This window comes from Salmo salar, chromosome 12 (genome assembly GCF_965601325.2).
Source record: "Salmo salar chromosome 12, fSalSal1, whole genome shotgun sequence".
NCBI classification, from domain to species: domain Eukaryota; kingdom Metazoa; phylum Chordata; class Actinopteri; order Salmoniformes; family Salmonidae; genus Salmo; species Salmo salar.
Window position 1 is genome coordinate 52720897 of NC_138302.1, and position 18923 is coordinate 52739819.

The following is an 18923-nucleotide window of genomic DNA, read 5'->3' on the forward strand; positions in this document are numbered from 1 at the left end:
GACAGTAATGGACAAGGCATAGTGATATTAGGGAGAGGCATGCGTAGCCAAGGGATCGTATGGGTCCAGTGAGTGGTTGGGCTGGCTGGGGACACGGCGATTCAGACAGTTAGCAGGCCGGGGCTAGCAAGCTAGCAGTTAGCAGGCCAGGGCTAGCAAGCTAGCATAAGGACCTTAGAGGGACGTCGCGATGGGGGAAAAGTCTGTTTTTGCCTCCTTGTGAGGTGACGTCGATAGACCAGTCGTGGAGTTAGTAGGGTTCCAAGTAGCAGAGGGGTCCAAGTCCAATTGGCAAAATGGGTATAGTGGTCCAAGAAACTGGCCGGTGGATCAGCTAACAGTCCAATATGCTATAGATAGCTAGCAGGGGACGTCGCGCCTGAGGGGCCTGTTGGGATCCTCGGGCAGATTATGTCGGTATTCCAGTCGTGAAGGATCAGCAGGGTTCCGTGCCCCATACTGGCAGTAGAAAGGGTCCGGATATTGTAGCCAAGGAGTGGGCTTCAGGAGTAGCCCAGGAGCCCTAGCCGGGAGATGGGTCTAGCATGGGCTAGCCCCAGGCTAGTTGGTGCTTGCTCCGGGACGGAAACGTTAGCCAGGAGTAGTCAACCCGGGTTGTGGTTAGCTAGCTGCCATGATCCAGATGAAAGGGTTCAGAGTTCGCGGTAGGTATCCGGGGATATGGAGAGAAAAATATGTCCGGTATGCTCTGGTTTGAAATGCGTTGTACGAACTGGTGAGAGCTTTCCGAGCTAAAGGTTACCTGACTGATAGTTGATAGCTAGTTAGCTAGCTAACTTCAGTTGAGGTATTCCAGTTCGGAGGTAAATAGAAATACTTTATAAAAAAAACAGATCCACACCACATTGGGTGAGGCGGGTTGCAGGAGAGTATTTTGAAGTTGAGGTTTAGGAAAAATATTAAAAAGAATGCGAAGAAAAAAATATATACATGGGACGAGACAAGACAAAGAAAAAGACGTCTGACTGCTACGCCATCTTGGAATTTGACTAAACCATTCCAAGACATTTAAATGTTTCCCCTTAAACCACTCGAGTGTTGCTTTATCAGTATGCTTAGGGTCATTGTCCTGCTGGAAGGTGAACCTCCATCCCAGTCTCAAGTCTCTTGAAGACTGGAACAGGTTTCCTTCAAGAATTTCCCTGTATTTAGCGCGATCCATCATTCCTTCAATTCTGACGAGTTTCCCAGTCCCTGCCGATGAAAAACCTACCCACTGCATGATGCTGTCACCACCATGCTTCACTGTGGGGATAGTGTTCTCAGTGTGATGGAAGGTGTTGGGTTTGCGCCAGACACCGTTTTCCTTGTTGGCCAAAAAGCTCAATTTTAGTCTCATCTAACCAGAGTACCTTCTTCCATTTGTTTGGGGAGTCTCCCACATGCCTTTTTGGTAAACACCAAACGTGTTTGCTTCTTTTTTCTTTAAAACTTCTTCGGGATCGGTGTCCCTTCCACAGGACGGTTGAGCTAATGTAGGCTAATGCGATTAGCATGAGGATGTAAGTAACAAGAACATTTCCCAGGACATCTGATATTGGCAGAAAGCTTAAATTCTCGTTAATCTAACTGCTCTGTCCAATTTTCAGTAGCTATTACAGTGAAATAATACAGTGAAAGAATATGATGCTATTGTTTGAGGAGAGTGCACTATTTTGAACATGAAAAGTTATTAATAAACAAATTAGGCACATTTAGGTAGTCTTGATACAACATTTTGCCACTCTCCTGTAAAGCCCAGCTCTGTGGAGTGTACGGCTTAAAGTGGTCCTATGGACAGATACTCCAATCTCCGCTGTGGATCTTTGCAGCTCCTTCACGGTTATCTTTGGTCTCTTTGTTGCCTATGATTAATGCCCTCCTTGCCTGGTCCGTGAGTTTTGGTGGGCGGGCCTGTCTTGGCAGGTTTGTTGTGGTGCCATATTCTTTCCATTTTTTAATAATGGATTTAATAGTGCTCCGTGAGATGTTCAACGTTCCGGATATTTTTTTATAACCCAACCCTGATCTGTACTTCTCCACAACTTTGTCCCTGACCTGTTTGGAGAGCTCCTTGGTCTTCATGGTGCCGCTTGTGTCACGCCCTGACCTTAGAGAGCCTTTTTTATTCACTATTTTGTTAGAAGAGGGTGTGACTTGGGTGGGAATATCTATGTTTCTATTTCTTTGTTGGCCTAGTATGGTTCCCAATCAGAGGCAGCTGTTTATCGTTGTCTCTGATTGGGGATCATACTTAGGCAGCCCTTTTTCCCACCTGTGATTGTGGGATCTTGTTTTTGTGTAGTGCCTGTGAGCACAACATTACTTTACGTTTTGTTTGCGTCTGTATTTGTTTTGGTGAGTTTCATTTATTAAATGATGTGGAACTCTACGCACGCTGCGCCTTGGTCTCATTCCAACAACGGGCGTAACAGCTTGCTTGGTGGTGCCCCTTGCTTAGTGGTGTTGCAGACTCTGGGGTCTTTCAGAACAGGTGTATATATACTGAGATCATGTGACAGATCGTGTGACACTTAAAGTCCACCTGTGTGCAATCTAACTAATTATGGGACTTCTGAAGGTAATTGGTTGCACCAGATCTTATTTAGGGGCTTCATAGCAAACGGGGTGAATACATATGCACGCACCACTTTTCCATTTTAGTTTTTTTGAAACAAGTAATTTTTTTCATTTCCCCAATTTGGACTATTTTGTGTATGTCCATTACATGAAATCCAAATAAAAATATTTAAATTACAGGTTGTAATGCAACAAAATAGGAAAAATGCCAAGGGGGGTGAATATTTTTGCAAGGCACTGTACATGGAGCACAGGTACTGAGTCAATGTCAAGGGGCATGAGGTAATTGAGGTATTTGAGGTAATATGCCTTCATAAAGTATTCACACCCTTTGACATTTTCCACATGTTGTTGTACTACAGCCTGATTTTATAATTGATTAAATTTTGATTTTTTTGGGTCACTGGCCTACACACAACAACAGTAACCCATAACGTCAAAATGGAATTCTATTTTTCGAAATTTTTACAAATTAATTACAAATGAAAAGCTGAAATGTCTTGAGTTCAACCCCATTCTTATGGCAAGCCTAAATACATTCAGGAGTAAAAATGTACTTAAATGAAATAAGTTGCATGGACTCACTCTGTGTGCAATAATAGGGAATATCCCTTTGAGCATGGTGAAGTTATTAATTACAATTTGGATGGTGTATCAATATACCCGGTCACTAAAACGATACAGGCGTCTTTCCTAACTCAGTTGCCAGAGAGGAAGGAAACCGCTCAGGGATTTCACCATGAGGCCAATTGGGACTTTAAAACAGTTTAATGGCTGTGATAAGAGAAAACTGAGGGTGGATTACTCCACAATACTAACCTAATTGACAGAGTGAAAAGAAGGAAGCCTGTACAGAATAAAAATATTACAAAACATGCATCCTGTTTGCAACAAGGCACAAAAGTAATACTGCAAAAAATATGGCAAAGCAACAAACTTTTTGTCCTGAATACAAAGTGTTGTATTGGATTTGCCCCAAACATAATACTGAGTACCACTCTCCATATTTTCAAGCAAGGACTGGGGAGTTTTACAGGATAAAAAAGAAATGTAATGGAGTTAAGCACAGGCAAAATCCTAGAGGAAAACCTGGTTCAGTCTGCTTTCCACCAGACACTGGGAAATTAATTCACCTTTCAGCAGGACAATAACCTAAAACACAAGGCCAAATCTACACTGGAGTTGTTTACCATGAAGACAGTGAATGTTTCTGAGTGGCCGAGTTACAATTTTGACTTAAATCTACTTGAAAAACTATGGCAAGACCTAAAGATGGTTGTCTAGCAATGATCAACAACCAATTTGACAGAGCTTGAACAATTCTGAGAAGAATGTTGCAAAATTCATGTTGATAGCTCTTACAGACTTAGAAAGACTCGCAGCTGTAATCGCTGCTAAAGGTGCTTCTACAAAGTATTGACTCAGGGGTGTTAATACTTATGTAAATTAAATATTTCTGTATTTAATTTTCAATACATTTGCTAACATTTCTAAATACCTGTTTTCACTTTGTCATTATGGGGTGTTGTGTGTAGATGGGTGAGGAAAAAAAATCGATTTAATCCATTTTGAGTTCAGGCTGTAACAACAAAATGTGTATTAAGTCAAAGGGTATGAATACTTTCTGAAAGCACTGTGGGTAGGGGTATAAGTGACTAGGCAATTGTGTGTGTGTGTGTTGGAGTGTCAGTGTAGTATGTGTGAGTGTGTGGGTACAGTCCAGTGAGTGTGCATAGAGCACGTTGTACATTAAGGAATATCTGTCTGGGTCCATCCGGATCACACATGGTAATATAGCTTCTTAAAACAGGTGGTTATGTAACCAGCTATTAGAAACACTCTGAACTGTGGATAATCCACACCACATCACATCCAATATCTGATTAGCCCATGTAAGTGGGTCATGGTGGAGAAGAATCCGAATGAACCTTGTTATCCAAAGTGTACTGTAATATGACATAGGTCATTGAGATTACGTGTAAACGTACAGTGCCTTCAGAAAGTAGTCACACCCCTTGACTTTTCCACATTTTGTTGTGTTACAGCCTGAATTTAAAATTGATTGTCACTGGCCTACACACAATAAATACCCCATAATGTCAAAGTGGAATTCAGTTTTTTGAAATTTTTACAAATTAATAGAAAATGAAAAGCTGATATGTCTTGAGTCAGTAAGTATTCAACACCTTTGTTATTGCAAATCTAAAAAGTCACATAATAAGTTGCATGGACTCACTTGTTGTGCAATAATAGTGTTTAACATGATTTCTAATGACTACCTCATCTCTGTACCCCACACATAAAATTCAGGCTGTAACACAACAAAATGTGGAAAAAGTCAAGGGGTGTTAAGACTTTCTGAAGACACTGTACAACAATGACCCACATTGGTGTGAGGTACACCCATAACCTCACACATGAATGATTGAAAAACAATGATTGCACAACATGGTGATAAGCGACCATGTGCTAAGCCATAAACGAAGATACAGTATGACTCCTTTGAAAAGATCCAGAAATTACCAACTAACCTTTTCTGTTGACTTCTTGTGGTCTGGTTCAGTACTTTCGATGTTGTTCGTTTCAGGATCTTCGGTTTGCTCTCGCATTTCCATGTTTTACTTCTAAGACACTGAAATGACACTGAAGTCAAATGTGGCATTATTCATACTGTTCAAAGGAGTATGTATGGAGACAAGCAGTGTGGTAAGGAAAGTGATTTTAGGGAAGTAGCTTGTGACTCAGTCTGTAAAGAGGAAAACTACTGTGCTGATATTAAATTAATTAAACATCAGCTTCACCCACACTAACTCTGTATAAAATGCAGATCATGAGGTGGATAAGTGCAAGAAGTTTCTATTCGATCAAACCAGGAAGTTTCCAGGTGAAGATAAAACACTTTTCCTGACCTGTGAGCATGCACAATTGAATCAATTTCCTTCAAAAAGAAAATGGATAGTATGTGCAACCGGAACAAAAAGAAACGCAACTGGATACTAGCTCAGACATAATTGCTCACAGCAATGGCAGGAGAAAGATATTGTGCTTTCCTTAGCCTGGAAATGTCAAGAAGCCATTTTTGATAACTCTTTCCCTATGAGATCCGGGGCCTTCTGGTTTTTTTTGTGCTAGGTCTAAATCAGTCCCTGGTTAGAGGGTAACAATGGAAAAAAGCAATGGAACTGGCTTCGAGGTCCAGAGATGAGTTTGAGTGACCTAGACTGTATAACACGGTTCTAAAAATAACCAACTGAACCACACAATCCTTGGTTACTCTGTGGTTGACAAGTTATGGATGACGAAAGAGAGGTAAAGTCAGTCTGCCATCTGGTGGTGGACAGTATATTGCACTTATCATAGTTCCTTCCTGCCAGACTAGGGGTGGAATTGATTCATGAATTCTACATGGGAGGTGTAAGCCTCCAATTCTGCTTCCCATCACTTCCCTGTAATTGGTTTTTGATGCGCACCATCATCTGTCTTTACACCCATGCTGCTAGACAGCCTGGGATGTTTACGACAACTCTAAATCCAACTTGCTTTATACTGATACTCAAAGAATAAGCATTCATTGGATATAACATCCCATCCTCAACAACCTTGCCCTGACAAGACTGTGTATTTACAGGTAGATTCCACGAAATGACATTGCCACAAGCAGCCCGGCAGATATTGAGATGAGCGAGATCTAAGACTTCGCTCTCAGTCACACAGTACCTGCTAGGGTTTACTTCACTCTCCTACGGCGTGGGAACCACAGGACAAAAACAGCTCAACGCTCTTACAGTAGTTGAGGAAATTGACCCAATATGCTGTTTACTTTCTGCATCTTCGCCAGATTGCTGAGCGTACTTTTAATATAAGCCACATTGTTTAAATAACTGTTTAAATAACTGATAAGAATAGGAAAATAACTATTCAGTTACTCTGTAGTGACTCCGACCTACATGGAACATAGAGGGAATGATAGCCAATGGTAGGTAGGCAGGAATTCTGAGTTAGATGCATGGTGTATCGAATTAGGAATCAGCCCATCAATTGTATAAAAAAAACATAGGCTTTTAATGGACATTTTTTTGCATATACATTCTTTTTTTAGTAGTCAAATACAATCTAAAGTAACTTTTGGTTTGTGTACTGTTAAAATACTATTTGGTCTCCTCCTCACATCCATCAAATTTTAAGAATGACATGCGTATTTAGGCTACTTATTGCCCTAGTATTAGCACCCATATCTTGCCTCAATAAGCCCACACTTTGCATCGGCTTCCTCCATTGGGCCCATTTTGGTCCAAATATGAGCTCCTGGCACTGGTCCAATGTGTATTGCCTCCCTACACCAATTTTAAAAATGTATTTTATGTATTATATAGGGTACCAGGGGGTAACTAGCCCCCCCTCGTGTAATTCACCTTAAGACCACAAAATGTCACCAAATTATTTCCCCAAAACTTTCCCTGGCTGCCACTGCTCAACAAAAAATGTCATCTGTGTCATCACAACTTTTGGAGTGGTTTTAACAAAACGATTTTGTGGTAAGTTGATTAAAAAATATATGCATTTTGAAAATGTTGCAGATATATTCCAATGAAGTTAGATCTATAATTGTTTAAATATACAAGAAGGAAAGCCTGAAGATAAATAATCCACATGTTTAGAGACAAAAATGTAGATAATTTATGATTAAAGTAGTAATAGGTTGGATGAGTGTGTTGGGGGAAACTCGCCTCCCCTTCCTAGGGGGTAACTGGCCATGAATGTGTCTGACATAAAATACATACAAAAATATAATGTAACTTAATTGCAGTTGTAAATGCTTCCACTGGTGACTGATAGCTTTACAGTTAATGTTACTTTATAGTCTTTTAGCTATTTTACATAGCATTTTATGTCATATGCAGTGCATTCAGAAAGTATTCAGACCCCTTGACTTTTTCCACATTTTGTTATGTTACAGCCTTTATTCTAAAATGGATTAAATAAAATAAAATGTCAATAATCTATACACAATACCCCATAATGACAAAGCAAAAACAGTTCAGACATTTTTGCTAATTTATTTAAAAAAAATCAAAAACAGAAATACCTTATTTACATAAGTATTCAGACCCTTTGCTATGAGACTCGAAATTGAACTCAGGTGCATCCTGTTTCAATTGATCATCCTTGAGATGTTTTTACAACTTGATTGGAGTACACATGTGGTAAATTAAATTAATTGGGCATGATTTGGAAAGGCACATACCTGTCTATATAAGGTCCCACAGTTGACAGTGCATGTCAGAGGAAAAACCAAGCCATGAGGTCAAAGGAATTGTCTGTAGAGCTCCGAGACAGGATTGTATCGAGGCACAGATCCGGGGAAGGGTACCAAAACATTTCTGCAGCATGGAAGGTCCCCAAGAAGACAGTGGCCTCCATCATTCTTAAATGGAAGAAGTTTGGAACTGTCATGCCTACTCCCGCTCCGGCGTTCGACGTTGCCGGTCTACTAACCATCGGCCCTGGAATCATCATTACGCACACCTGCTCCCCATCATTACGCACACCTGGACTTCATCATCACCCTTATTACTCTCCCTTTATTTAGCCCTTTGTAGCCTGTCATCAGGCAGTATTGTTTTTTGGTCACGTTCTGTATGCTTCTCCTGTCTTGTTTATCTTCATGATTCTTATTATTAAACTCACCTTCTGCACCTGCTTCCTGACTCCCAGCATATACATTACAGAATACTGCCTATTCAGAAAACAAAGCAAAGACGTGCCAGTACCATCAGGCCGCTGTCTCCTTGGGATACCAGATCAGCCAGCAGGGAGTGGTTATGGATAAGAGGAAGAATTGAGGCAGTCAGGTCATGGCCAGTCCCAACCACCATAAAGGGACTACAACGGTTTTGGGGTTTCTACCGCCACTTCATTAAAAACTTCAGCTCCATCGCCTCACCTCTCTCCTCAAGGGTGGCCCCCGTAAGTTGGTGGGAATCCTGCAGCCGATGAGGCCTTCCGTCTACTGAGTGGGCATTTCCCCTCCGCCCGTTGCTCAAACCCAGATCCTACGCTGCCCATTGTGGTGGAGGTGGATGCCTCAGAAGTGGACGTGGGGGCTGTCCTGTCACAACACCAAGGTAACCCACAAAAATTGTATCCATGTGCATACTATAAAAAAAACTGTCTCATGCAGAGAGGAACTATGACGTCGGCAACTGGGAGCTCCTGGCGATGAAGTTGGCACTAGAGGAGTGGAGACACTGTTTTGAGGGCACTAAGGACCCATTTCTCATCCTCACCAACCATCGGAACCTGGAGTACATACGGACAGCAAGGTGGCTGAACCCACACCAAGCAAGATGGGCCATTTTCTTCACTAGATTCAACTTCATCCTGTCATACCGCCCAGGTTCAAAGAACATCATAGCTGATACCATGTCCCATCTCCACGATTCAGGAGAGGTTCCTGTCCTGAGTGCGCCCATCATTCTGCCCTCCCAAATTGTTGCCCCCGTGCTCTGGGATGTAGACGTGGAGATCCACCAGGCTCTGGAGAGGGAACCCACGCCTGCTACCTGCCCTCCGGAGTGCACCTACGTTCCCACGGAGGTAAGGGATCGGCTGTTGACCTGGGCGCATACATCCCCTGCCGCTGGACACCCAGGTATCACCCGCACCATTCAATCCATCTCTGCTAAGTACTGGTGGCCCACCTTGGCAAAGGACATCGCCCGCTACGTCTACTCCTGCTCCGTATGTGCTCAAACCAAATCTCCCGGCACGCTTCAGCAGGGAAACTCTTCCCCTTCTCATGCCTCAGTGGCCTTGGTCCTATCTGTCCATAGATTTTGTTACTAATCTTCCCCGTCTGATGGATTCATCACTGTTATGGTTGTTGTGGAAAAATTCTCCAAATCCTGCGTTTTATCCCTCTCTCTGGTCTCCCTACTGTTCTCCAGGTTGCTAAGGCACTGTTTCAGCAGGTCTTCCCAATTACATAATCTCCGACCATGGCCCCCAATTTTCATCACGGGAATGGTGAGAAGCTGGGGTCCACGGCCAGCCTCACATCCGTGTACAGGCCTCAGTCCAACGGGCAGGTGGAGAGGACCAACCAGGAGCTGGGGAGGTTCCTTAGGAGTCACTGTCAGGACTGGCAGGGGGAGTGGACTCATGAGTTGTGCTACAATTTTACAGGGGATAGCTTTATTTGTGACATATGTACAAATTAGAATCGCGCAATAGCAGAGCATAAGAGAGAATTAATTAGTTAAGTCAGTTATTAAATGTTCAATTCTAATGTTATTTAATGTTATTAGTTATATTCCATTCAAATATTATATTCCAATGATTTTTGTATTTTTATGAATTAAAAACAACTATTGAAAACCTTTTACTCCAGAATGTCTTTTTAAAGACTGCTGGGATTTAAAAATGTGCATTATTCAAATCATTTTTAGTGCAATTGTACATAATGGATTGTATGGAAAAGGAACAACGAAAAATGTATGTGCATGTGCGTTAAAAAGAAGGACTTTACATCAAATCTCCTCAGTGGCGGTTCTGGCTTGTATGGTTCCCTGGGCGAACCCCCCCTTCAGCGCCCCCCCCAACATTCAAACATTTGGAACAACGAAAATAAATAATCATAACATTTAAAACGATATAAATAAAAATATATACAAAAATAAGACTCATAAATATCAAAAAGAAGTAACAATGACAAATAGAAACAAATTGTAGTATATAAATAGAAATAAAATGAGAATCAAATTATTACGAATGATTACACAAATAAAACTAAATTGCACAAATCCTATATTTTATTTATTTAATCTTCATTTAACTAGGCAAGTCAGTTAAGAACAAATTCTTATTTACAATGATGGCCTACCGGGTAACAGTCTGTCTTGTTCATGGGCAGAACAACAGATTTTTATCTTGTCAGCCCGGGGATTCAATCCAGCAACCTTTCGGTTACTGGCCCAACGCTCTAACCACTAGGTTACCTGCCGCCCCAACACACACACAAATACACAAATAGAATAACACACTTATAAAGAAGACAAGAAACACACAAACTAAATTGCACAACTAATTGCACTACTAATTGCATTACTAGTGTACAAAGTTAGAGGTGCGCTATTTGATAGATTCCCCCTCTCCCCCTACCTCAGGCTTCCAGTGGGGAGACCTGAGGTCAACCTACCCCGCCCCCTCCCCATCTCGTACTTCTGAGTGGGAGACCTTCCCAGGCAGTAGCCTGCCTAGCTCACAAACTAGAATCAGGGCACCCACTCCAACAAGGTTAATTGACCCACAGTCCCACACGGTGACATGATATCATTGACGTGACGTGCAAATAAGCGATAGAAAACCAATCATGCAAATGTCACCATTCCAATTTTTTTTCTTTTTTTGTGCGGGCGCCCCATGCCGCCCCCGGCAAGATGCCGCACTGGGCGGCTGCCCATGTTACCTATACCTAAATCCGCCACTGAATCTCCTCATAGTACGGATATTATTGGTGACATGTGCAACACTCTTTCCCCTCTATTTTTATTTAAAAAATTATAATAAGACAACTAGACGACTAACTGGCACCTTCTAGCAATTAGCAAATGTGTTACTTTGAATCAGAAAGTTAACAGAGTAGTTTCTCTAGTAAGTTAGTTTTACATGTACTTATGTAAGCATTAATTATGGCTTCAGAAACAGCAGTGTACACCATAGAAATACAATGAATAGAACAGGCTTGGAACCTGGCAATTTCACTGGTAAACTCATGTGTACACTCACAATGGCTGCCTGGTATTGCGATGCAATAATTTCCATGGTAATGTAGAATGTTTATTGAAATTATGCTAACTCATGTGGCTCATGCAGTGTTGCCAATTTAGCGACTTTGTCGCTATATTTAGCAAGTTTTCAGACCCCTCCAGCTACTTTTATTGGTAAAAGAGGCTAGCAGCAAATTCAGGTACTTTTCAGGCTGTCTTTGGGAAGGAGTTCTATAATTTTGATTGCATTTAGCAACTATTCAATTCTGCCGCAAAAGAGAGTGTTGTCTGTGCAAAAGAGAAGCTGTCTGTGCAACAGAAGTCACAGCAACGGAATAGAAAGAGCATCTTCATTCAAGTCAATGGTGGCATAATGGGTGGACTGGCAGCCATTTTGAGTGTACCCGTGCCTAGGTTCAAAATATACAGGTTAAGACAAGAGGATTCTAGTATCCCATAACTATTTGCAATTCGTGTTCCAGCTTTACTAGTTAGCAATGACGCTAGTAGTTATCAATGGAGCTTGTACCATGAATTTGTTTATTTTCTAACGCGTCCGCATTAAATGCTTTCCTTGCCTTAACCTTCCTAAATACATCTTAGACCCAAGCAGGAAGTGTACCCTTCAATCTGTGCAGTGATTTGTTAAGTCAATTTAATGAAAAATACATTACCATGGCAATACAGCATTATGATAGAACATTCCAAATTACCATGGAAATTATTGCATTACAATACTAGGCAGCCATTGCGAGTGTACCCATGAGTTAACTAATCAAATTTCCAGGGTGAGAGCTTCCAGGCCCTTTTTATTAATTATATTTCTATGAACGGAGCAGAGTGCGGCAAGAGATGGGTGTCACGTCCTGACCAGTAAAAGGGGTTATTTGTTATTGTAGTTTGGTCAGGACGTGGCAGGGGGTGTTTGTTTAGAGTGTCTCGGGGTTTGTTGGTCTATGTGCTTATGTAAGAGGGGTGTTTGTTTAGAGTGTTCTGGGGTTTTTGGTCTATGTTCTATGTTAGTGTATTTCTATGTTCAGTCTAGTCTTTCTATTTCTATGTTTAGGGTTTGTTGATTGACCTTCAATTGGAGGCAGCTGTTCCTCGTTGCCTCTGATTGAAGGTCCTATGTATAGGGCTGTTTGTGCTATGGGGATTTGTGGGTAGTTGTCTCCTGTTTTGTGTCTGTGCGGACAGGACAGGACAGGACAGGTTTATGGCATTCGTTGTTTTTTATATACGTGATTTGTTTGTTTTTCCTTCTTTTAAATGTAATAAAGAAGATGAGTATACACGTTCCTGCTGCACCTTGGTCTAATCCTTACGACGCCCGTTACAACGGGACAAAAACGCTACATCGGGGACTACAGTTGTGCCGCAGCAAGGAAAATTGGTGCTGTGACATCCTCGCGGCAATGGCAAAACGTCATGTAGCGACTTCTAGGTCGAAAATATACAGGTTAGGACAAGATGATTCTAATATCCCATAAATTGAAATTTTAAAAAATGGGACTAGCAATGCGAGGAAAATGACTGGAAGTGAATGTTAGCGGTACAGAAAGTTTGCCATCAAACAATCGTTGTGAATTTCATCTAACTACTCAAACACATAGCATAACTGTTTAACTGTCATTTTTTTCATAAAAAAAAAGATTATGATCTACAGCCATTTTATTACTTGATTTCCTGACCGCTGGTCACATTTTCAATGCTAATCCTGATATACACACACTGATAAACTCACAATTAGTGATAAACTCGCAATAAGGTGTTTCCAAAAAGTAATTCAGCACAGAGTCTGTACCCCACCAAGCCACAAAATGCAACATAAAACAAGAGGATAATTTATAGGCAATCTGTTTTGTTGGTAACCAAGACACTTTTCCAATATTGCAGAGCTCAAGGCAAGGGGCTTATCCCATTCCTCGATGGTAGCTTGGTGACTCCCTGTTGGAGGTCTGAAGGTTCAGCAGTGGGATAAGAAGCTGGAAATTGAATTTACACCCAGAAAGGCAGGTTAAATGTATGGCCAAGCAGCTCAGGGATTCAATATGACACTTGCAATAACGCAACATACTCACAAATCCACAAACATAACCTCTTGTCCAATACAATCAATGGCTTACTTTCGGTCCCTGGGAAGGTAACCACCACATGATACTAGCTTAGCCATCCGCTACATCTACATAGATCATTTTGTGATTCTGTCACTGAAACAATAACCATGATCCTGGAGTTTATCAACAGTGTGTTACATGAGATATGCGATAACTATGTTTCCATACTCAACATTACAGTTTAGCTTATACAAAACGCTGCCATAGATTTTCCAACTAACCTGCTCTTGGCGATGCTTTCTTTGTTCTCGATTCGGGGAAAAAGCTTAAATAAATGTCTGTGTCTTGTTGCAGGTGTTTCTACAAAAACCAGAGAAAACTCAGAAAGATATTAAACTGGACCTGTTTTGTAACATGACTCACTATGAAACACTGCCAGACAGACGCATACTCCAGTAATACTGTAGATAGTGTGTAAAAATAAATCGTCACACAAGTTGCCAGTGACTTGATAAGGTGATTAGCTAACGTGGCCTGCCTGCTAAATGTGCCTGCTTGCTACTAGCTAGCTTCATTGACGAACACAGAGATGGAACTTATTTTGGGCACTGATAAACGGCGTGTAGCTTGTGCTTTATTTAGGATAGTTTGACAGCTTGCTAATGAAGTTGTAGACATGTTCTCATAAATCAGTCCTGAGCGCAGCAGCAGCTGACTCGATGCTGTCTGCAGTGCACTGACTTTTCACGCACATATTTCAACTTGAGAAATACTGCACCAAACACCTTAGTTAGATGTAAAATTGTGCAACTAAGACCTCCTCTGCAGAAAAGTCAGTATTAATGACAGATTTCTTAATTTATCTTAGCTTCATTCTGACTATTTTGAGGGAGAAATGTTGCTACCGTGACTCAAGAGGGACAAACAACAATAACTACCAGGGTACAACATAGCAAACATAACACACCTACATCGAACCACACCACTATGACGCAAATCTCGTTTTTCTTCATGAGCAGTAGAAAAACCCAGGCGGAATCGATGAGTATAGCCCCCCTTTAAACCAAAAGATATTTCTGGTAAATGTTCTTGTTCTCATGTAATATCACACCTAACATAATATCAAATGTCAAATAATTTTGCTTATTTTAGCCTAGCTCGACCATTGTGTGGGACTATTCCGTTGGTTTGAATGTACCGGGCATGCTAAATCACACTCATGTCAAGTACTTGAAAGTGTTTAACAAAGATTATGAATTTGATCAAGGACTGTATAGTACAGATTGTAAACAACATCTGCTGTTACCAGCCAAACACAATCAAAGCCATGGTCAAAGGTTAGCCAATAGGAAATCAAACTAAAAACAAATACAGCCTCTAAAATGCCCATGCAATTTTGAAGGCTCGGATTATTAATGCATTCTCTATATTGACACAGAGAAGGAACGTGACATGAGGTCACTGACTTAACTTACCCACACAAAGACTATTTTCCAGCAGCTTATACAGAGGAAGAGGGAACCTAACACTGACCCTTAAACTATCCTGCTGACAATGAGACAGTACCTGAAAGACAGTCTTAATACTCCCCCCTAACAAATGATTAACAGGCACTGACTGAGGAAATCACTGTAAGCAAACCCACGCAGACAGGCCTAGTATGGAAGTTGAAACATTTAAAGTTACAATACATGAAAATAATTTTAATAATCTGACGTACACTTGCCCACACATTCTGACACTGACATATGTTTACTGATTGTGCGTTCAAGACAACTCAGAAAGTCGGAACCTCTGAGTTACAATTTGAGTATGTTTTTTTGCTTAGAACTTCCTATTGGTTGATTCTGATACTTTCCAAGCGGGAAACTCTGAGCTCATTTTCTACAATGGGTTTCCAAGTTTCGAGCATTAGATTGTTTAAACAAGTGACCCGGTCTTAAATGCAACCAATAGCATAGGCCGATGGAAGTGTAGAGACAGATTGTACAATATGAGGAGGAAATCATAGTCCTTAAACTTTCCAGTGGCACTGACTCATCCAAACTGTTTTTTCCACAATTGTATTTAGAAATATTGTGAAAGGCCTTGTAGCTGCTGTTTGCTGTTCACTGACAGCCACATTGACAGCCACAACTCAACAATCAGCTGTTTGATATTTACCACACATGCTGCCCAATTGCAGGCTTCCTGAAAGTAGGCCCATGCGCTCGTGATGTGATAAAACACAATCCACAACATAAAAAAAGCTCTCTGGTGTATTAGTTTCAATTATTTCATTTATTTCTGTACAAACAGGAGAAATTATATAAACCTATTTAAATGTATCTGCAGCACCTCCAGCACTTCTTCTCGAAGCTATGTTTTCTTCCATGCACTGTGCTCTCCCCAAGGCAAAAATAATCAACACTTCCTAATATGAATTAAATGGATTGTGGTCAGTAACCCCATACGAGGTTATTGTGCAGGTAGCAGTGGGTCCTCATTTAAAATACTGCAGCAAAGCTTGCGGAATGCTGCGGAATGTTATGGCATGCTGGAGTGCATACCTTCATAGTATTTTACTTTCAGCCATTGTTGCCATTAATGCTAGTTTGACCATCAGAGGGCATCTTTGATGGTGTCTTTATGAAGCTTGTTATTGACTGCTTACATTTCCAAATAATCCTACAGAGGTCCATGCAGGCCAGACATTTTGATTGCTATACCCTATCCGAAAGAGCACATTCCAACGTTTTTAATGAACCTGGTTTTGCCAAACAACACAAAAAGTTTTATAGATTGTCTCTTATTCAAAATATAACTGTTTTCCTAGAATAACCACAGCTCCATACCTACTGATGACAATCAGCAAATACCGATTTGGGGAAAATATCCTTTCTATTGTATTCTGTTATATTCCCTCATATTAATATTGTAAAGGGCTGGGGAAAATAATCATGTGATGTCTGCTGAATGAACAAGTTCATTTCATTGACATGGCGCAGCCATAGCTTCAGCTACGATACCACAGATAAATATACTCAGCAAAAAAAAGAAACATCCTTTCACTGTCAACTGCGTTTATTTTATAGCAAACTTAACATGTGTAAATATTTGAATGAACATAACAAGATTCAACAACTGAGACATAAACGGAACAATTTCCACAGACATGTGACTAACAGATACTGAATAATGTATCCCTGAACAAAGGGGAGGAGTCAAAATCAAAAGTAACCGTCAGTATCTGGTGCGGCAACCAGCTGCATTAAGTACTGCAGTGCATCTCCGCCTCATGGACTGCACCAGATTTGCCAGTTCTTGCTGTGAGATGTTACCCCACTCTTCCACCAAGGCACCTGCAAGTTCCCGGACATTTCTGGGGGGAATGACCCTAGTCCTCACCCTCCGATCCAAAAGGTCCCAGACGTACTCAATGGGATTGAGATCCGGGCTCTTTGCTGGCCATGGCAGAACACTGACATTCCTGCCTTGCAGGAAATCACGCACAGAACGAGCAGTATGGCTGGTGGCATTGTCATTCTGGAGGGTCATGTCAGGATGAGCCTGCAGGAAGGGTACCACATGAGGGAGGAGGATGTCTCCCCTGCAACGCACAGCGTTGAGTTTGCCTGCAATGACAACAAGCTCAGTCCGATGATGCTGTGACACACCGCCCAAGACCATGACGGACCCTCCACCTCCAAATCGATCCCGCTCCAGAGTACAGGCCTCGGTGTAACGCTCATTCCTTTTACGATAAACACGAATCTGACCATCACCCCTGGTGAGACAAAACCGCGATTAGTCAGTGAAGAGCACTTTTTGCCAGTCCTGTCTGGTCCAGCGACGGTGGGTTTGTACCCATAGGCAACGTTGTTGCCGGTGATGTCTGACGAGGACCTGCCTTACAACAGGCCTACAAGCCCTCAGTCCAGCCTCTCTCAGCCTATTGCGGACAGTCTGAGCACTGATGGAGGGATTGTACCTGTCCCGCAGGTGTGATGTTCGCATGTACCGATCCTGTGCAGGTGTTGTTACACGTGGTCTGCCACTGCGTGGACGATCAACTGTCCGTCCTGTCTCGCTGTAGCGCTGTCTTAGGCGTCTCACTGTACGGACATTGCAATTTATTGCCCTGGCCACATCTGCAGTCCTAATGCCTCCTTGCAGCATGCCTAAGGCACGTTCACGCAGATGAGCAGGGACCCTGGGTATCTTTCTTTTTGTGTTTTTCAGAGTCAGTAGAAAGGCCTCTTTAGTGCCCTAAGTTTTCATAACTGTGACCTTTAATTGCCTACCGTCTGTAAGCTGTGTCTTAACGACCGTTATTAAGCTGTGTCTTAACGACCGTCATTAATCGTTTATGGTTCATTGAACAAGCATGGGAAACAGTATTTAAACCCTTTACAATGAAGATCTGTGAAGTTATTTGGATTTTTACAAATTATCTTTGAAAGACAGGGTCCTGAAAAAGGGACGTTTCTTTTTTTGCTGACTTTACATCTTAAAACATGCTATTCTGTTCTTTTGAAATAAATTGTCTTAGTACCATGTTTTTTGACCTTGCTAAACAAAATATAAATGGATTTCTTTGTGATTGTGTATGAAAAATGTATTTATTAGACTGGCGGCTATTGGTTCCCCGGCTATTCTACTGTTAATATGCATATGATGCAGCAGATCTTCATGGCGCTTTGAGGAAGAAATGCTCAGAAAGGTTTTGTCTTTTATGATATTTAATTCAATGTAGGACTACTGCTTGAGTGTAAAATACACATATTTAGGAAAGGTCTGGGACAGGTGGGTTCAAGGTTTTTATTGAAATTAAGTTATTGAAGTGTCATGGAGCTGTAGGCCTAAGAGTCCTATTTACTGTAGCCGTTTTAACTTAACTTACTTATTGGCATAAAGGCCTACTTCAATATACAGTATATCAATCAATCATTCATTCATTTGTGCATGTCATCACACTACATACAAGTCGTCCATGTCTTTAAATACAGTCAAAAAAAAATGTTATAAAACAAAGTAACAAAGGGAGCCTTGAATAATTAAACAATGAATAAACTGCAATATGTCTGGCTAAAGTGATTGAATTCACAAATGCATTTGACTGTTTTTAATATTGGCTGTATTAGAGACTTTAAAACCTTTTTTTTGTTAGAACAGACTATATGGGATTCATTATAATTTGTTTGTAAATTATTATTGTATTTGTTGTGCTGTTTATACTGTTAGAAATGTAGTTTAATTAAATTGATTCATATTATGGAGAAACACCATAATATTAATCAATTTAATTAAACTAAATTCCAAGAAAAACAAAAATGCATTTTACAGTAGCCTATGTAGGCCTCTGTGTTTCCGTTATGGTCACATATGGCGCTGTACAATGTGACCAGTCGGGAGTAGGCCTAGGCTACTAAGCGACTGAAGAGCAAAATAATCCAAACATTTCCACAGCCTAATTGTAGGCTAACCAATATCCAAACAGAGATTCAGTGATTCAGAAATAAAAATCTGATTGATTTAT

The 18923-nt window shown here is 41.1% G+C and overlaps 1 protein-coding gene across 3 annotated transcripts in view; it reads right to left on the reverse strand.

The window, feature by feature from the left end:
• The window catches only part of slc2a9l2 (solute carrier family 2 member 9, like 2), a 244081-nt gene that overhangs the window by 218742 nt on the left and 6416 nt on the right, over window positions 1–18923 (reverse strand). Inside the window, exons 1-2 of one of the 3 annotated variants that reach the window (XM_014131730.3) lie at window positions 14881–14997; window positions 5112–5223 (exon numbers count right to left, since the gene is read on the reverse strand). In XM_014131730.3, the coding sequence (XP_013987205.1) occupies window positions 5112–5195 (84 nt within the window). In that variant the 5' untranslated portion in view covers window positions 5196–5223; window positions 14881–14997. 3 annotated transcript variants of the gene reach the window in all.